This window comes from Peromyscus maniculatus, chromosome 11 (assembly GCF_049852395.1).
Source record: "Peromyscus maniculatus bairdii isolate BWxNUB_F1_BW_parent chromosome 11, HU_Pman_BW_mat_3.1, whole genome shotgun sequence".
NCBI lineage: Eukaryota > Metazoa > Chordata > Mammalia > Rodentia > Cricetidae > Peromyscus > Peromyscus maniculatus.
In genome coordinates, this window is record NC_134862.1 from 42,277,469 (window position 1) to 42,298,407 (window position 20,939).

At 52.0% G+C, this 20,939-nt stretch overlaps 1 protein-coding gene across 20 annotated transcripts in view; it reads right to left on the reverse strand.

Moving 5' to 3' along the window:
• Nfasc (neurofascin) overlaps positions 1 to 19,499 on the reverse strand; it is a 178,223-nt gene extending 158,724 nt beyond the window's left edge. For 19 of the 20 annotated variants that reach the window (XR_001576149.3, XM_076547376.1, XM_006993242.4 and 16 more), the window contains exon 1: positions 19,375 to 19,494. Coding sequence is in view for 18 of the 20 variants with exons in the window: in XM_076547376.1 (XP_076403491.1) it covers positions 19,375 to 19,481 (107 nt within the window). In the remaining 2 variants the exon portion in view is untranslated. Of the gene's footprint in view, positions 1 to 19,374 lie in introns of all 20 variants that reach the window. The other variant, XR_013043249.1, reaches the window with a different exon arrangement.
• Positions 19,500 to 20,939: the final 1,440 nt, after the last annotated feature.

The following is a 20,939-nucleotide window of genomic DNA, read 5'->3' on the forward strand; positions in this document are numbered from 1 at the left end:
TGTCCAAACCACTACACTCTCAGGGTTTTCAGGCCCCCCAGGACCTTAGGATCCAGAAAGGCAGAGCCAGGAGGATCCCAGAGACTGCTGCTCTCTGATGCTGCCCCTCTTTTCTTCTTTGAATCATCCTGGAAACTGTGCATATCTGCTTGGGTTTTGTCTGTTAAATATTTATTTATGTATGGATCTGAGGGTACTTACGTGCACATGTGTGGCCAGGGAGGGTCCTTAGGTGCTGGAGTTACAGGCATGTGTGAGTCTCGCTACATGGGTGCTAAGAATTGAACTCATCTTCAGACTGAGCAGTAAGCACTCTTAACCTGAGTCACCTCTCCAGTCCTGTTTGGTTTGGACATAAGGTCTCATTATGTAGCCCAGGACAGACAGGGTCTCACTGTGTAGCCCAGGCTAACCTTAAACTTAAAATCTTCCTGCCTCAGCCTCCTGAGTGTTGGCATTACAGGCATGAAGTGCCATTCTTAGATTTAAAAATATAAATATATAGATAACTGTTTTAGAACATTTATTCTAAATTTTTATGAAGTATGATCGATTTTAACATGATATTTCCTAGTAATTATTACACTCATAAAAGCAAATTTGAACTTTTCTCCCATTTAGCAAAGGCAAATGCTGTTCAATGTGTCTCAGGTTAACTAGATAAGAAAAAACAAGCCGGGCGGTGGTGGCGCATGCCTTTAATCCCAGCACTCGGGAGACAGAGGCAGGCGGATCTCTGTGAGTTCGAGGCCAGCCTGGGCTACCAAGTGAGTTCCAGGAAAGGCACAAAGCTACACAGAGAAACCCTGTCTCGAAAAAACAAAAAACAAAAACAAAAACAAAACAAAACAAAAAACAAACAAACAAACAAACAAAAAGATGTGAAAAAAGGGGGGGCTGGAGAGATGGCTCAGAGGTTAAGAGCACTGACTGTTCATCCAGAGGACCTGGGTTCAATCCCCAGCACCCATATGGCAGCTTACAACTGTCTGTAACTCCAGTTCCAGGGGACCTGACACCTTCACACCAATGCACATAAAATAAAGTGAAATAAATTATTTAAAAAAAAAGGGGGGGGGCTGGAGAGATGGCTCAGAGGTTAAGAACACTGACTGTTCTTCCAGAGGTCCTGAGTTCAATTCCCAGTACCCATATGGTGGCTCACAACCATCTATAATGAGATCTGGTACTTTCTTCTGTGTACATAATAAATAAATAAATAAATAAATAAATAAATAAATAAATAAATAAATTTTTTTAAAAAAAGAAAAAACAAAAACATTTTTAGACGTCTTATCACAGCATGCTCAGGGGGTCAAACTATGTCCTAACGGTTTTACCATATATTAAGGGATAAAAATAATCCAAAACTTCTCTCATACCCACATCTGGAAACTCGTGTATTTGCTGCTGTGTAAGTTTTCAGATATGTTTCTAAAAGTGACCGGCTTGGGAGCTGTCTACATATACATCTTTATTATAGATATTTATTTCCAAGAGATGAAAATTCACTTTGACGTGACTGCCATCTTTGAAAGCACTCAAAACATCCTGATGCTAACATGAATAACTGTCACCAATGAGCACAATCTGGTAACCACCATCTTCGAACACATTTGCAGAAGGTGTAGTGTCGTGCATGCTCCACCTTAACTCTATGAAGTTCCATATGGCAGGGGGCAGCAGGTAAGATGCCTGCCCGCAGGGATGGACATGCTAGGGACAGCTGGGCTCTGAACATCCCTCACACGCTGCATGCAGAGTCTCCTCAGGTGAACGAGGAAACAAGGCATTTATTGAGGGGCTGGAGAGATGGCTCAGGGATTAAGAGCACTAGACGCTCTTCTAGAACCAGCTTTGAGTCCCAGCACCCACATGATGGTTCACAGCTGTCTGCAACTCCAATTCCAGGGGAGTCAGTGTTCTCTTCTGGCCTCTACGGACACACACATGGTGCACAGACATATGTGCAGGCTGTGAACACACACGCACGCACACATGCACACATAAATTAATGTTTAAGGCGTCCATCGATTAAGAACAAAAATGAAGTCAAATGCCGTCACAGGCAGTTTGAGAGACCCAGTTCCAGAGTCACGGGCTGGGAAAGGAGTGGTGTTGATTACTGCTTCACTCATGACCTCACCGAACTCTCTAGAAGAAATTGAGGCCCAAAGAGGACAGCGAGCTAGCTGAAGTCACCTGGTAAGTCAGCAGCATAAGGATTAGTATTGGGTTTCCTGGCTGTGAATTCTCTCGTCTCAAGATGTCTGTTAGGGAAAGAACGGCCCCAAAGCCCCATGGTGGGGGCGAGGCAGCGTCACAAGGCCAGACAGGGGAAGTGTGTACCAGGCGCCACAGAACTCAGAAATAATGCCTGTCTGCCTCGGTGCCCTTGCGGCCAGGTACTCCTCTTTTCCCACAGAAGGTACTTGGGGAATGTTTCCTGGGAAAATAAATGGCCGAGTGGATGAATCTTAGGAGAGATATGAAAGAATTCATCGGGGTAGGATCTGGCTCCTGGTTCCAGTATCATGCTGTGACTGCTCTTGCCTACTTTCCTGAGTTGAGACAATTTCCACTTCAGGAAAAGAGATCCCCACCCTCTCCTGCTGGCATTACTGGAAGCAGAAGACCAGAGCATCCCAGGTGCCAGAACACAGAGGTGGGAGTCGGGGAACCTGAGCTTGGTCCTAGCTCTGGACCTGCAGCATGGGCATCATCTGGAAACATGACAGGAATGCAGTCTTGTGGTGGGCCCCAAACCTGAGAGACTGGGGTGGGCATATCTGTGCTCTAACAAGCCCCACAGGTGATTCGAGTGCAAGCTAGAGCTTATGAATCACAGACCAGCCTGCCGAGGTGTCTCTTGCACAGTTTTGACAGTGTCTAGCCCAGCCTGAACGGCGAGAGGAAAATGCCCTTGAGGAGGAAGGGGGATCATCAGCGACATGACGCATCACTTCTCACAAGGCGCTGAGCACTCATGTTAGCACAGCTTCCAAAGGACTTAAATGGTCCTGAAGAAGCTGATATCTGAATCGGGAACAGTCAGAGGGTCGAACAGGCCCCAGGATGGGCTGCATCATCCCACTTGGGATACCCACCCTGTAAGCTTTGATCAGAACTTCTAAAATGATGCCCCAAAAGAGCAGGCTACAGGTACGGCATCAATACAGACATACCTAAGCACACACGTGCCTGGGCCAGCTGATGGTCCTGCCGCTGGCCCTGCCCACACTCTATTCTCCACAAGTCACACCTGACTTTCATATTGTGAGGAATACTTGTCTGCAGGTTGTTGTTGTTGTGGTGGTGGTGGTGATGTGTATTAACAGTAGTGACAGTGGATACTGCTTCTGGGGTGCAGCTGGAAGCCAGAAGGTGAAGGTATTGGAGGAGTCGCGTATAACCAAATGCATTCGGGGGCTGGACAGTATGGTAGAGTATGGGCTGAGCACGCTCCAGTTCTGGGTTCCAGCGCTGTGAAACACAGCAAAGCAACACACGGCTAGGAACACGGGTGTGCGAGCCAGGCAGGCTGCTGCGGCTCCTGGCTTTGCTCTTAGGTCGCTGCACAATTTTGAGCAAAGTCCCTTCCTCGTGCTCACTTCCCCCCATGCAACCTGAGGGGCTTGAGCCTGAAGTGTCCTGAGCTCAGGACTTAGGATTCCCGTAAGCTATCAGGGGCCTCCTCATAACTCAGCAAGGCTGGTGAGACCCCTGTGTCTTCCTCCTATGGAGACTCAGCAGGAAGAGACAGATGTAGGGATGATCACGGTGGACCTCCTGGCTGGGAAGGTTCTTTTCGGGATATCTCAAGCAAACTGGATGAGAAGATCTGGATTCAAGGCCCTGCTGCCGTTTCCCAGCTGAGTGACACTGGGGGAAACCACTCAAGCGCCCTGCACTTCGCTCCCGAGACACTCCAGCAGAGCTGCCGACTGCGCGCCAAAGGTGGAGTTGGGGGGCGAGGGGGGGGAGATGGCGCATACCTAGCACACAGGAAGCTCCTGACTCCATGTCTGCAGCTGACATGCCTTCAGTCTCACTATTATTACCGCCGCCGCTGCCATTGCTTCTGATTTGACAAAATCCAGGGATGGCGAGGTGCAGGCCATGACCTCAGCACATCCCCATCCCTAACGATGGTGTTCAGACCAAGTAGTCGTGGTCAGTTGACACTGTGTTTTCTCAATCTAGAATCACACTATTGGAGACTAGTCTGTCTTTTTAAAGAGGCTTAATGCTTGCCTTTCTCCTTCTACACACACATACACACACAGAGAGAGACAGAGAGAGAGAGACAGAGAGAGACAGAAACAGAGAGAGAGAGGCCTTTTACAAGGACCACTGAAAATTCTATAGTAAAAGTTGAGCAAGTGCCAACTGCCCAGCTGTGGCTGAATATATGGCTCATAGCTGCCCCCATAAAGCCAGCTAGCCAGTGGCCACACAGCCAGGAAACAATGGGCTCTTCCTAGGCTTGGCTACCGAGTCCCGTGGCTGCTGAGACCAGGCCTTGGGACCCTGCCAGCACCAGGAGAGTACAGTGCTGGTCACATGATGTTCTGGGTCTTATTCACTGGAAGAGGTCTGTCATTGGGTGATTGTTCTCCACCCTCACTTAGGAACCAAGGTCCTGCTTCACACTAGACAGACAGACAGACAGACATCCACAGGCCAGGATCTGGGCTCGCCTGACCTTGCCTCACAGGCTGGATGCCCAACAGATCAACACTCTGGGCTGCGGCCTCACGGTGGTAATTACACCATGGCTGATGTGTACCAAGCTGAGGTGGCCTAGGACTAAGGACAGCTTGAGACATAGGGAATGGCCTCCGATGGGCAGTGGTCTCCAAACCCATGTCCTGAAACGTGCAACTCACTCCTACTTCGGTTTTGTTGATTGACGTCCTTGGGTCATTTTTCTCATCCTCTCTTGGTCTCTGTTTAACATCAGAAAACTCATTCCAGTTTCCTCTCCAGCCTTTGACCCTGTGAGTGTGGCCAGCATGAAGGAAATCTGGGCTTGATTTCTGTCACCTCACTGGGAGCAGAGTCAGGACTCCATCTTTCGAGTTCCACTCCAAATGCCCCTCGGGGTCTTTCCAGACGCCACCGATCAAAATGTTCCCAATCGCTGCTGAGCTGAGGGAGTTCTTGGGCAGGAACCACTCATTTGCATTTATATTTCATTATCTTGCGTAGTGAGCCATCTGTACCATAAGTGGATGCTGCCCGGGAAAGCTTCCTCAAGCAGGGTACCAAGTTTTTAAAGTGGCAACGCCCCTTTCTTTCCTCTGTAATTCTTCAGGTGCCTGGCATGCAACTGAACACCTACCCAAGGCCCGAAGATGTTTTGATTGCTGGATCGCTGACCCAAGCCATCTGGGTGCTCCTCTAAGGTGGGGCCTGAAGCTACTGTCAGGAAGCAGTGTGGGGAAACGAAGGCAAGCGCTCACTTTCACCGGGCAATGGGGTTTGTGCACTTTCGTCCTGTATGTGGCCCTTACGCATGAATCCTAATGACTCGGTGCAGGGTAAAGCAGCATTTAAATCCCAGGTTTCTAGATGAAACTAGAGAAGACTGAAGTCATTTGACGAAGGCCACACCAGCGACTATAGCACGCGATCAGGCCCAGGCAGTCTGACTCCGAGGCCCCTGCTCCCTCCCACACTGTGTGCACTCGGGCTCACCCACTGTGAGCCTCAAACAACAAACAAAGGGAGAAGAAGAACAGAGGAGAAGCCGAGAAACCATGCAAGGCCAGATCAGCCTGAGAAACACCCAGGGGAAGGGGGTAAGAAGTACGGGAAAGTCCAAGTGTGAGAGGCTGTACCAGTGTCGACATCCTGGCTGTCAGAGTGTGGGATGGCTTTGCAAGACGTGATCACTGGGGAACTGGGAAGGCCTTCACTTCACTTCATCATTTCCTACAAGTGCAGGGGATTAATTATAAATTTTCAATAATAAGACTAATATTAAAAGAACCACAGTCCTGCCAGGCGGCAGTGGCGTACGCCTTTAATCCCAGCACTCGGGAAACAGAGCCAGATGATCTCTGTGAGTTCGAGGTCAGCCTGGTCTACAGAGCAAGATCCAGGACAGGCACCGAAACTACACAGAGAAACCCTGTCTCGGAAAAAAACAAAAACAAAAACAAAAACAAAACCCAAAAAACAAAAACAAAAACAAAAACAAAAACAAAAAAACAAAAAAAAACCCACAGTCCTAGCAAGCAGAGTATCTCTCCACCACTGAGGGGGTCACTGACTTCCTCTGGTCTGTCCCCAAATGCTACCAGCATCTGGAGATCTCCAGGTGAGGTCAGACAATGAGAAAGAGCATTCTAGGTCTTGATCATTCCTGGTGTCATCTAAAATCTCCCTCTTTATTTTTCAAGGTTTCACCAAAAGAGCCATGGGGAGCCAGGCAGTGGCACATGCCTTTAATTCCAGCACTTGGGAGGCAGAACCAGGAGGATCTCTGTGAGTTCGAGGCCAGCCTGGTCTACAGATCAAGTTCCAGGACAGGCTCCAAAGCTACACAGAGAAATCTTGTCTCAGAAAACAAAACAAAACAAAACAAAACAAAAAAATCGCAGGATGTATTCAGAGATGACTTTCCCCAGTCTGGATTCAGAAAGAGGCCAGCCCAGGCCCCAGCCCTGACCCAATCCCATAGCAGCCTTCCAAACCTTTCCTGGAGGCCCCGACACAAAGGCCCCACTGCTTTGTGATAGATCTCTTTTAGGCCCCAGCTCCCTCACACCAATGACAGACATTTCCAGCACCCAAGTGCGTGCACCCCAAATATCAGGGCAGCACAACACACCAACGGGCTTAGAAGGCCGAGGGCCACCAGATGGAAGATGACATGCGGCAGCCCTGGGTGTCACCAGCCCATCTCACCCCAGTCCCCGAGTACCGAAGGCTCAATGCCGCTTCCCATCATGCTCAGGGCAGGTGGGACAGAGACAGCACAGGACATCGGTAGCAGAAAAAACTCAGCACCAAAACCACCATCAAACTGGCCTTCCTGGTCTTGCATGGCGTGAACCATGGGTGGCCAGGCTACGGGTAACATGGCACCCATTTGTACTCTGGCCTACCTGGAAATCTACTTCTGCTGGGGAAAATATCATCAGAGAGAGAAGAGAGAACCCTAAGAAACGAAAGAGGCTAGGGAGACCATGGAAATGGAGCTTTAGCAGAAAAGCTATGGAAGCGGAACGGCGCATAACCCTCTGTGCTGAAAATCACACAGAAACAATTCACAACCAAAACTTCAGGAAGTCCCGGGGGTCGCCAGACTGGTCCCAGTACAGGCCTCAATATCCCAGCACAGAATCCACAAGAGAAAAGCCAGCCAAATTAGAAGGCAGCCAGAGAGAAACCACAGCTAGCTGCACCTCAGTTAGAGTGATTAAGCTAGCCTCAACATGGCATTAACCTAATCAGGTCCAGAGTTAGAGAACTGCCCCAGCTACGAATGAGTTAGTCCCTGAACTGGGTGGCTCCTCCCTCTAAGAGAACATGAAGCTGGCCCTCTTGCCCCCTTTTCCTGACCAGCTTGGCCAAGATAACTTCTGCTGGGACGTATTCTGTGACCCAGGCATCGGTAGGGCAGCTGACGGGAGGAGGGGGAGCAGACATCATGGCCTCTGCTCAGTACTGGAGATGGATAACCCGTTACCTTCTACCCAGGGAGAGGCACTGGCAACACACGGGGAAACGGCCTGATGACGTCACACCCGGAAGTAAGGTGGACAAGGGGAGGCCCAAGGGACTGTGTCCCCTTCATGTTCCCCCTTTCTTTTGCTACCCGAATACAAAGTGAAACGAGGCAGACAAAACACATCAGACAGGTTCAGTGGTCCTGTCAAGCAGAGAGCGGTCCCTGGAGCCTTCGGTGACACTTTGAGGAAGGCACCACAGCCTCAGACTCAGAGGTTGGAAAGGGCTGAGGACTGATAGGTGGCTCCATGGTGTGGCGCCAGCCAAGCCTCAGAGAGCTCCAATGCTCAGACCTTCACTCTCTCAACAAAAGACTGAACTGTTGGTGCTCCGCAGACCTCATCTCACTTGCAAGCGACCCTTGGACAAGAAAGAGGATCATCAGCAAGGCCAGAGCCCACGGCTGTGTGGGAGCTGATGAGCGATGGTTAGGGGACCTCCAAATAACAAGGACCCAGATCCGTCCCAGCTCTGACACAGGTGTGCAACGCCTCACTCTAATGGAGATACAGTGTCTGACTCAAGGCTTATCACCCAATAAGATGGCATGCACGTTTAAATGGGTCTCTGAAGTGGACACTGATAGCCCCATTCTTAATCTGAGAGGATGAAAGCCACAGAGGGTCAAATAGCTTTCTCTACGCATCAGCCTTGATTGACAGCACCCTAGTCCGTGGCTTGTCTGCCATTCTACACTGGAATCGTCCTCGCTCACTCATAGACACAGGACATTTACTGAGTTCCTGGCTCTGAAACACCCACTGTGAGCTGCTGTTCCCAGAGCAGAATTAGCCTGCTCTAAGCAACCAGACTCTGTGATCCCACGTGACTGATAGCCACGGGAGCAAAGACCAGAGTCACCAGGGCACATGGGCTGTGGCACCAAGTGGTAGCACTTAAGCATCCTGTAACCCACTGAGCCATGCTCCATTGACTGTGAACTCCTGTGGGCCAAGCATCAGCAAGATGCTGCAGGATGCCCAGGGTAAGAAACGAGAGGCAGACGCAAGAGGGAAGAGAAAACCAACCAGCAAAGTAGGTTGGTATTAGACTAGCCTGGGGGGGGGGGGGGGCTCCATGCACACCAGCATGGCCTAGCCTGCAGAAGTTGAGATTGATTTGGTGGGGGGTTAGGACACGGTGTTGAGATCTTGTAATATCACCCCTGCCCCTCGCCAATCCAGAAGATGTTTTCTAACATCTTGGTAGGATTCTGTTTGTCAAGGTGTGGTTTGGCATGCAGACCCACAGGCTCAGTCCAGATCTGCTGGTTCTGAACCTGTATTCTAGCAAGGTCCCGAGGATGTATATATATGTGGAGGCCTGAAGGGCACAGTGAAGGAGCCAGTGAGAAGCAGACTCCTCCCTAGCAGCCAACCGAGGGCCCCTCCCTAGCTGCAGCAGAGAAATGCAACCCACCTTCTCCCAGCCAAGCAGCCCACCCTCTGGTAACTAGGGAAGGAGGCTGAGGTGACTTTTAGGGACGACATTTCCGCCTCTTCTCCTGTCTCCTCCAGTTCTGTGCCTGGACTTGCGTCTGGGAACGCCATGTCCTAGGACCGTGAGAGTCCCAGCAAACCCTCAGTGACCAAGGGGAACCTGCCACCCTGCCACCGTTTTAGCAACGGGGAGAAAAGGGTGCCCCTTCCCTTCCGCACAGTGCCCCTTCCCACTGTCCCCTCTAAGCGCCTTCCAGTGCCCTCTGCATGGAGGAGGTGAGCTCAGGATAGCACTGCCTTGCTTTGCCCCAGTGACACCCACACGGCCTGATCACCCATAAAGACGGCACTGTCGATTCAGGCATGGAGCTGGCTGGTACCAGCCAAGCTCGTGAAGGAGGGAATCCTCTGAGATGGCCAGACAGAGGCACACACATCATCCACCCTCCAGCAGCCTGCACTCCGGCCCCCACCCCACACCCAAGCTAGCCCTTCTGTCTTTGTTTCTATCTATCTATCATCACTCTGTGTGTCATTTCTCACACGTGCCTGCCTTGGCGTTCCCATGAGACCGGGAGCAACCCCGCTCAGCTCCTCCTTTGTCATTGCCCACAGTACCGAGCGTGGAGACTTACACCCGGCAGAAGCTCAATGCATACTGTTTGTATTCACGTGCGCACTCTTTCGAGGGGTTGAACCCCTCGCTCCGGGCTAACAAAGAGCTACTCACAAGCAGGCGTTTATTAAGGACGCCCCACAGCACACTGGGTTTCTGTAGGAGAAACAGGATGACAATAAGGTGTCCCCTGAATAGGCATGCACCCTGGTTTAAGAGATCACACACACCGTGGCAAGTCTGAGGCCAGAACCTAAGGATATCAAGCACATCTTATCCCACACACTGTGGCAGTCTGATCCACCACAGAGGAAGTTTCTGTTCTGTCCCTTTGATATTGGTTGGCATTTGTTAACATTTCCCCCTAGAGTACCTTCCCATTGGGCCTCACCACCACCCGAAGCCACGCCCACTACAGCATGTGAACAGGATGAGAGTAAAGATACCCAGAGATAAAATGGGGGTTACAGCAAGACCAGAACCTTGCCTAGTCGGTGCCAGCAGCGCGACACAAAAGCACCTCGTCTCTGCTCCTTTCCTCAGTACTAGGCTTCCAGGGACACACACACACACACACACACACACACACACACACACACACACACACACACACAGCTGCACTTGCCCATCCAAAGCTCCAGAAAAAATCTTGGACTGGGCCCTGGATACCTAGCCAGAAGTTAAGGTGCCCTCCCTCTGGGTTTCGGGAGCAGAGGCGTGCTGGGCAGTGGGTATGCTTGTTCCCACTGTAAAACAAGAAAAGTTGTAAAGGTGGAAACAGCGTGGCCACAAACTTCCACTGGTTCCAGCATGAAACGCTCTCCAGCAGCGTCAAGTTCACTGCCATTCAAATGTCTGCTTTGCTCAGGGCCAAAGAGATCAAGGTACATGAGACCAAAAAGCAAGGACTGGTGGCCTTGCCCAAGGGTTCGGACTATACAGAAAAGCTGTCATGTCTAAAACAATGGCTGCAACCCACGGTGGTCACTTACGTTCGACTTGATTCAAATTTCAAACGTTGTCGTTTTTTAAAGCACACACTTGGGGTGGTGCCTGAGACACGGCACACATGTAGCAGTCAGAGGGCGTGCAGATCTCAGGGGTTAAACTCGGGTCGCCAGACGTGGAGACAAGCACCTTCAGCCAGTTTACCCACCTCCAAAATCTAAACCTTGAGCACACCTGTCATCTCAGAGGCATGGGGAGGAGGACTGTGATTTCAAAATCAGGGTGGGCTACATAAAGAGCCTGTCCCAAAAGAAATAGTTTTTTTTTTTTTTTTTTTTTTTCAAACCTTCAGTCGCATGAGCCACTTTTCAAGGCCTTGGCAACCACTCAGAACCAGCAGCCACTATTTTAATGGTACGGATACAGAGCACTTCTAGCAGAAGTGGAAACAGAAAATTCGGCTGGATGGTGTTCACATCAAACATGTGTGTATGGTCTTAGGGAACTCCCGTTTTGCTTGGGTCTGCTGGAGGGATGTCAGGTGCTCTAGTGGAAACCGAGGCAAGGCGGTACATTTTCTCAGGGGCTCTCACACGCGAAGACTCTGAAATGAGCCTTGCAGGCTCCCTTCTGGGTGATCTTAGCACACATGTACACACAAGCACCTGCACACTCTCAGTGTCCTTCAAGGGACACACCCTTTTGCTTCCATCACAAGGGTGGTGGAGATAGATGCTGTGACCAGCTGGCTACACAAAGGTTCACACTCTGCCTTGTTCTAGATAAAAGTCATTTCCTGGATGCTTTGGGTGATTCTAAGCAACCCTTGACTGTGCTTCAGCCTGACCTCCTGGGGGAGAAGAAAATAAAAACCTCAGGTCAGCACTGAGGACAGCGACAAGCTCCCTCTGAGCGGACGGGAAAGTTTCGGCATGGCTCCCAACACCTCTTGGGAAGAACGGGTCTTCAGAACCTCTAGATATGAATGTTTCCTCCCCAGCCATCACACCACATCCTTGTTGTCTTCAATGCAAGAGCCGGTTCTAGCTAAGAAGTCTCAAAAGCTGTTCCCCACAGGGCCCCAGGCTGAAAGGTAAGTTTCTTGCTTGGGTCGCCGTCATAGCCCTGCAGGCCAGTTCACCACGATGGCCACAGCACTACCTCCTCCTCCATCTATGACCCTGCTCCCTTTGCCTAGAAGGGCCACTGCCCTACCTCTGCCTCTCGAGAGACCCACACCAGCCCCGCCACTCTTCCAAACCTCCACCAAGGACTACAGCTTGCATCCATTTCCTCCCTTCTCTAGCATCCCAAGGCAAGCCTAGTTTACATGGTGCTTTAGGGGCTTAACTACACATCATCGGGGGTAGGTACTAGGTTCGCATGTAACTTTTAAGGCTCCAGGGGGGCCGTATGCGGAAGAGCTGGCTTTGTTAGCAACTAGCTGCACAGCCACATAGAAGTCACACCACACACAGTGCCCAGCCTCTGTTCCTTGACCAGAAGAATAATGACCTTGGACTAAGACACTTCTAATACTCATGACACCATCATTCTCCTCAAACTAGCTGCCAATTAAATCGCTATGCAGGTAATAGAGGCTACGAAGAATACTTTGGATGCCACGCACAGTATATAAAAGCGAGGCAGAGGTCAGAGCTGGACTTAGCCAGAGCATCCTGAGTGAATTCCCACCTCAGGTTTCCAAGGTTTCCATTCCACTCCATCTGTGATGATGACCTGAAAGAGATCTGGTTTCTGTTCTTTCCTACTCCAGTACTGGAAAACTACGTATGTCCTCAGAGGCATTTTCCTAAAGAACATGTCACCGCCAACATGGAAAGGTACCCACACACAGTGGGTTCTCCAGCGACAGCCCGGAAGCCATGTCTCACACGCAGACATTTCCCTCACCTGAGTGAATGGGCACCCTGCGGTAGAGTACCTGACTCCATGGCTGACTGCGCAGAAGCCAAATGGGTGTTGGATAATAACCTAAAGCCTAGGTGTTGGTGATGCCCTCATAAAGCCGACTGTCCTCATTAGCCAAGACATGGCTTGTGGGAGAAGCTGGCTTCAGATTTCAGCCCAATGGTCTGGTCCCTGTCAAAATGAGAGTGCTAATACCTCATCCTATTTACATCCTATTCTCAAAGTACTCACCCTTTCTGTCTACACACAGTGAGGTATAGTTGTTCCCCGCTTATGAGAAGAGGACTTGCTGCCAGGAATGTTTAATGGCGCTCACACAGCAAACGAAGATCAAACAGAACCTAGTTGGAATAATTTTATCAACATAAGCAGTATATGCACACGTGTGTGTGCACACACGTGCACATACACAAAAATATTCACAACCTTAGAGAGCTTTTAGTAACAAAACGAGATGAGTTCTAAACCTCACTGAACTCAGTACTGGAAACTTCCATTAAATACTTGGTTTTTTGTTTTTGTTTGTTTGTTTGTTTTGTTTTGTTTTGTTTTTGTTGTTGTTGTTATTTTAAGTGTTGCTGGGGCCAACTGGCCAGCATCAGCGGTTGGGAATGCTCATCACTGGGGAAAGTCCTCAGAACTGGTCTGCTAGCCATTCACTCTCATCCCAGAGAGTCACAGGATCTGAGGACCAAACCGAGCACCTGGTTAGCGCATCCCAGCTGGCCTGACCTGCATCCAGGAAAGTTAGTTTAACAGGAAGCCAGAGCTTGCCCATGCCAGGAGGCTTGCCCCAAGCCGGCTATGCTAAGTGCTCGGAGAAGCAAGGTGGGGAGACCCCAGCAGGACTGGGGAAGAGGAAGAAAGATGCTTATATTTGGGGTCCCTGTACCTTTTCTCCTAACAGCTGTGAGCAGCGAATTTTCAGGCACTCCTATCCTAAGACCCACAGCAGGTACTTCCTCTCGGATAATAAAGACTAATGCCACAGTCCATAGATCATACAGTCTGAAATCAGCAGATGTCCCTTAGATCTGAACCTACGGCACACAGGCAAGGTCTTAGCGCCTCCATGTTGCTGTAGGGAGATGGTTATCCCTGACCAGACAGCAAGTGTCTCAGAATAGTCAGGCATTGCTGCTGAGAATGTTCACGTCTCATTTAAGGGCAGAACTAGGCAGGAAACTAAGGATGTGGTGCTGGGTGGGGTAGGTTAAACCATGCCAAAAGGGAGACCACATGGAGGGCAAGAGCCTTCCTCCAACTCCAGGTGCCCAGGACTTATCCTAAGACCAGCAGAGAAATCCTCCCTTCCACCCCCAGAGCTGATCTGGGGCCTTTTATCTCGTTAACTTTGTTTATGGTGATCCTGTAAGAGGTTCTGAAACCTTCCAAGCCCCTCTCTAATTAAATTCATTAGAACAGATTGGGGCTTTCTTTCTGGATCTCAGAAAAATTAACAACACAATTAGCATCATAATGATGAGAGGGAGGGGGCTGCCAGGGAGGCCCATGGCAGGGGTGAGGGGCGGGGGGCTGGACCAAAGGGAGGGAAGGAGAGGAGCAGGTGAAGGAAGAGAGACAGCCCATGTGGCAGCTGCTTCTCCAAGGAGGGGGTGCGGGAGCAGAGGGGATGACCCCTCAGTGCCCCGGAGCCCTCCAGATCTTTTCTTTTGAGAGAGTAAAGCCAGCAAGAAATTAATCAACGCCACAAACCCCAGAGAACTCACAGAAATCTTCCAGTTTTACAGAGAAAGAAACACAGCTAGCTTTTATCAGGGATGGGACCAACACGTGCCTTTTAGGAGGATGCCCTCCCTACCCCCCACCCCCACGAAGGTCTGTGTGTCAGGAAGCCACTGGGGAGCAGGCCAGGTGAGGCAGGCCACTCCTTTCAGAGAGAGCCCAAAGCTGCCAAGTGTCCATCCGATGGGTGTCCTGTGTGACCTCAATGGCTGGGCAGTTCCTACTGTACGGCGTCACCTCCCTAAGTCCCCTGATGTCCTTTTATCCTGAACCGACTGACAGATCACACCTCCCTGAGAAATGTGACAGTCTAGGTCCTGAGCAGCAAAGAAAGCTTAATCACAGGTGTTCTCGGTGTGCCCCCCCCCCCCATCTCTATGTCTTTCAGGAAACAGGAGGTACTCAAGATGCGTTCTGAGCCACTCTGGTACCCCCTCCACTTCTTTACTGTTCTACCAGGGCTTGGAAAGCTCAGTCTCACACATCAAAGAGACGTAGGCTTTAGTGTCAAACGTGGAGACCTAAATTCTAATTCTGCAAACTCACCCATTCTATAATCCTCAGCCAGCAATAACCTCTGGGGAGTCTGCTGTTAGCTGTAAAACCGAATCCGGAAAAACACCTGTTTTTGCAAAGTCTCATGAGGAGCAAGAGAGAGAGCACACAGCGGGGTGCCTCGCACTCGGTAAGCACTCAACAAGGAAGACTGGGCTACTCTGCTGCTCATGTTTCCTGGCTTGTCTCAAGACCTAATGAAAGGAGCCTGGCTCCAGAGTTCTCAAGCTGGCTGGGCGATCTGACAGATGCCCTGGGTCAGCAACACTGTGGAAGTGCCTACTTAAGCTCTTAGGGCAGCCACTGGCTTCCAGGCTCGCCTAATGTCCCAGAAACCAAGTCCTAAGCATTCAACCTCTACCCTGCGGCAAGGTCTGGGCCGTCGCTGGTCACTGAGTCACTGCTCAAAGGCTTTGCTACCAAACTGTGCCAGCCAAGACAGGGGTCTATCCAGAGGCTCACCACCACTGCAGATTCCGTCTACTGTGACCCCCCAGTCAAGCTCCTACAATACCAGGGACTTTTCAGCCTCTGTTACAGCATTTCTTATGTGAAGTTTTGGTTTCATTTCACTTCTTTCCAACTTACCATCCAACACCTTGCACAGACCCTGACACAGGCTCAGAGGTTCAGGGCACGCTACTGAAATGAACGACACTGGATGTGTGGGAGCAAGAGAGGCTACCTGCATGCCAGTGGGCTCTCCAGCTCTTTTGCCAGCGCATCTATGGAGGTTGGTGAGAACCTGCTCAAGTGTGTGACTTGGAAGGGTTTCCCCTGTTCATCAACCTTTCCTCCCATGAAGACATACATAATGCCTGCTGCCTGATTCTGGCCTCCTTATGACCCTAAGACCCCACCCCCACCTCACGCATCAACTCACTGTTTCCATGCACGTGTTTCCGAGAATGACTGTGTGCAGTACCCATACTGTGCCTTCCTCAAACTGGGAACTCCCTGAGGAGTTCTCCTCTGAATGGCTCTGACATTCCAGGCACTTACAGGCCGTACTGCGGCTGTAGAATACATGTTCATGGGAGATGGGATTTGGGAAAGCTAAGGAGCCTCCATCTTGTCCCAGAAGTCCTTATGGGTGTTTCTCCACCAAACTGCAGCAGCACCTGTACCAGGGTTCAGCTCCACACAGAACCACCACCCTCTTGCTGCCTAAGCTAGGGATCTGCTAGCACCTCGAGCCTCACCTTCCGCCCCCACCCTTTCCCAGGCAGTCAATGTCAAGATCAGCTCTGAGCTACTATTCCAGATGGCTGTGGGCAAGAAGGTCTGGTACCAGGGATTCGGGATCCTGCTGTTCAGCATCCTTGTCTGCGCATACTCACTCAGGCTTATCTATGTGAGTTGTCTGGTGACCTGTCCACCTCGTCCATTACACCAGGGCTCTGAAACACCTGACTCTGCCCTTGCTTTTCCTCTCTGATCTCAGTGGCAGCAAATCACAGGGTAAATATGCAACCTGTCTGACTTAGGTTTCTCTCCTTCACCCCCCCAAGGCCTCCCTCCAGCCAAACACAGTAAGAACACAACTATTCTGCCCCTTCCTTTATGACTTCCCAAATATTTCTTCTTTTAAAGACAGAGAGAGAGGCTCACACACACACACCCAACTGTTGGGTGCTTTCAGAGATCTCTGGCCTCCAAACCAGCCAGGGAGAGAATTATGTCGACAGAAGTGGGAGCGAGTTGTGACAGATGATCAGAGGCATCCTGTCCCCGAGTCACTGCAAAAAAAAAAAAAACAAAAAAAAAAAAAAAACAAACCCAGGACCCTCCTGTGAGCTGCCCCCACCTCAAAGCCAGAACGGAACCTCCGGATCTCAGCCACCTCCTCAGCGTGCTGCTGGAAGGACCAGCCCTGTAAACCGAGCCTGTTCCAGTCCACAGGGAGCCACCCCAGCAGTCAGTTCCACCTGAGCCAGCCACTGAAGCACCCTTGGCAGGTCCTGCCCCAGCTCTCCGGGGAGCTGGCTCTGCCGTTAGTGTGCCTGGATTTAACTCTCGGTAGCTCCTGTGATGCCAAACGAGGGGGCAGGGGCTGAGAGTCGTGGCACAAAACTGGGAAATATGTAGGCTGCTATCAGAAACCCCCGTCTGACCTGAGCCCCAATCACGCACTCCAACGTCAGAGCCTTGATCCAATCAGCTCCCGACAACAACTGCAGGTGATGCTTCCCAGATACCAGGAAAAGCTGGCAGCCTGGAGGCCCCGATGCCAGGGGAAGCTTCCAGCCCTGCCCCCATTGGTGACGGGGAGGGGACAGAGAAGGGGGACAAAGCCGGGGTAGTCCGTTTCCCAACAGCACGTCCCCTGCCTGAACGCGGTCTGAGGGCCGTACGGAACACCACATCCCACATATCAGTCCGCAGTCTCCAGCACCTCAGTATTCCAACTGTGGCCGAGCTGCGGTTTGTGCCTGACCCCCTCCATTACGCCTCTGGATTTCAGAGGAGGCTCTGAGACTGGGAAGGGGGAGGCCGGGCCCCTATTTTACAGAGGTAAACACAATTTCTGGGGTTGTGTCTTTTTTCTCGGTAACATCATATTCTCTCTCTCTCTCTCTCTCTCTCTCTCACACACACACACACACACACACACACACACACACACACCTTCAGCCTAATCCAAAGACTAAAGGTAGAAAATTTTCCCTCTCTGAAGAACCCGCTTCCTTGGGACAAAAGGTGGAATGTACCGGATGGGAAGCAGCTCTGGCCTCTCTCTCCAATGTCTCTCCTGCATGCGATTCCACCTGATCAAGCATCTTCAGCCAAAGGGAGGACAGAGCTCCCCCCCCCCCCCCCGCTTTCCTCTGCCTGCCCCCCACAGCCACATCTGGCAGGGCCCCCGATTACCCGGGTCTTCCTTGCTCCACCCCTCCCCCCACTCCACCCCTGCCCGGGGCGGCTTCCACTTAGGCTTAAGTTCTATGGGATCTGAACCTACCCATCTCTAGCCCTATTCAAACCACATCTCCTGCCCACCCAGGCCTGTGCCCTTGCCATGCTGGAGATGGGATCTGGGCCCAGCAGAGCTCACCTCAGTTCCAAGGTTAGAAGAGACTCACCAGAGCCTCCTATCAGGAAAAGAGAAAGGCAAGACGAGGAATATTGTCATCTCCTCATCCCCTCTTCTAGACTTAGAGGAGGCATCTTTGTCCAAACACACACACACACACACACACACACACACACACACACACACACACACACACGCCCTGCCAGAAGCCAAGGGAGGACTCAAAAGCAGACCCCGGCTCAGGGAACGAGAGGGGCTGCTGCAGAGACCAGAATCTCAGTGATTCAGCACTCTGCCCACTCCCGGCCCCGCCAGGGGCCACACTCATGACCATTCCCGATGCCAGAGTGCTGCTGACTTGGAAGCTGAGGGAGAATCCTTGCCAGGACCCCCAATTTCAGACCCTCCGGCCCGGAACCCGGGACAGTTCTCAGGAGCCTGTGGACCATTCCCTCCGACCTGCCTCTTCCCCCAGCCTCACGCCCTCCCCTGAGCCGTCTAGGAAACAAACCAGAACAGTTCCAGGAGGGGAGAGGACCACACAGTGGCCTGTTCACCCAAGTATCTCTCTCGGCGGCGAGCTGTGAACAGGCTCCAACACGCAGCAAAGGGCTTTAAGGAATTGCACCCACAGCAGCGAACACCCGGCCCGCAGAGCCCTAGGCCTCTGTGGCAGAGCAGGACGCTGCATGAGTGGGTAGGCTGAGCACAAGCCTCGTCAGCGCAGGGTCTACACCACCAGGAAGGGCAGGTGGAGAAGGTGATGGGTAGTAGGCCAGCTAGAAGCCAAGGCGAGAAGGGGAGCTGCTCCAGAGGGAGTATGCTGGATGAGGAGACAAGGAAGCCGCTGAGAAGGGGCTGGGACAGGGTGTGCAGAGGGGAACTGGAAGGGGAGCTAAGGAGACCAGCACAGCGCAAGGCCACTGGGTCAAGAGATAGAAAAGGATGCCGGAGGGCGAGCAGAGGGGCCGCGGGCGGGGCAGGAAAATAGAGACGGAATGGGGAACTGAAGAGTGAGGTGTGGAAGGAAGAAGCATGGGGGTGGGCTGGCAGGACTCAAAAGATGAGGCTGAGACAGAGAGGAGCGGGGAAGAGCGAGGAAGAGGGATGGATGTTGCCAACCGAGTCTGAAAGGGTGTTGGGGTGGAGAGGGAGGAGAGCGGGGAGGGGGAGACCGCCAGAATCCGGTGGATTCCGGGCAGGTGGCTGTGCGGAGGGAAAACGGCACAGGGATGTGGATGGAGGGGGATGGGGCAGGTCGGGGGATGCAGATGGACAGAGAAGGGTGGAATCGAGGAGGTGCCGATCCATGGGCTTCTACGACCCTGTACTGCTACCCTACCGGGTGTCCGCGCTCGCCTTACCTCCAGGAGCTCCAGCTCCAGCCCTGGGCGCAGTCCCAGATGTCCGCTGCCGGCGCCGCCACTTCCCCCGCGTCCCCTGCAGCGCCTCTCGCTGCCAGCCGCCGCATTAGGGCAGAGACTAGCCCGTGCGCGCCCCCGGGCGGCCGGCGCGTCCCCGACGGCCTGCGTGCGCGCCCCCGAACCCCTCCCTGCGCGCGAGGACCTGGGACCAGGACTCAGGAGCACGGGAAGATGCTCAGGTGCCACCACGCGCCCAGCGCTCTAAGGAATAACTCGCAGAGCCAGAGTCTGGGAACCCTGTTTCCTCCCTTGATCTTGGGCGTTCCTTCCGCAGAGTGGCACTCAGTGTCGCAGGACCTGGAGCCAGAACTGTGGCAGGTCTGTCCTGTTAATGACCCCTTTATCTGTGACTTCTTAGGGTCAGGAATTTGTCCACAGCTTTGGAGGGCCTAGCTCAGCAATGCTCATGGTCTGCCCTCCAAGTGTTCCATGGATGGAAGAGTTGTCCATCCGAAACTGACAAGGGAAAACCCTTGAGAAGATGGCAGGCAGCTCTTGTTTTAAAACTGGAAGATTTGTTATGTGCACGGGAGACTCGGATTACTGTCCCAGATTTGAGTTAGAGTGGGAAAAGCCTTGAACCTGGAGACCACACATCCAAATGTTAGCTCTTGCCTAGTGACTGAGCAGGTGTGCGAGCATGCAAACTGGGCGGCATCTTTGCGGTGAGTGATCCCTCCTCCTTGACGGGGAGAGCCTATTAGGCCTCAGCTAATGTGCGCCGCCTCAAAACAATAAGAAGGCCCAATCAGAATCTTAGTCTTGAAAAAAGCCCTTGGGGCCGGGCGGTGGTGGCGCACGCCTTTAATCCCAGCACTCGGGAGGCAGAGCCAGGCGAATCTCTGTGAGTTCGAGGCCAGCCTGGGCTACCAAGTGAGCTCCAGGAAAGGCGCAAAGCTACACAGAGAAACCCTGTCTCGAAAAACCAGAAAAAAAAAAAAAAAAAAAAAAAAAAAAAAAAGAAAAAAGCCCTTGGAAGCGGCTAGTTCCGCTCCCCACCCAAAGCTTCAGCCCCCTAGACAGTACCCCTCTGAGATTCCTTCTGTGCTCACACCCAGGTACCACCTTCACTGGGATCTGACCCCCCTCTGCCTGCCTCAGCCCTGCCCCACCCCCCAACCAGTGTGCTCAGGAAAAGACAGGATAGAGATCCTTCCTGCCTCAGCCACTGACAAAATACCCTCTCTTCAGGTAGGGGCTTCCAAAACCCACAGCTGCAGATAACAGAGACTACCCCAGGGAGAAGGGAGGAGGCCAACTTGAAAGGCTGGAAGGAAGACTGCCCCCAGGTGTCAGAACCTGGGACAAATATTTTCTTCAGGGCTCCCCAAATCAACAGTTCAGCATCACCCTGGTATCAGTTCTGAGAAGGAGACTCCATCCCGGTGACACCAAGGAGCCGGGCAACCCAACCAGAGGGTCAGGAAGTCAAGGTCTGGGAAGCTCTGAAGGAGAGATCTCAGAAACCGTGTGGATGCTGCTCCTGGCCCCTGGTAAGTCCCAGA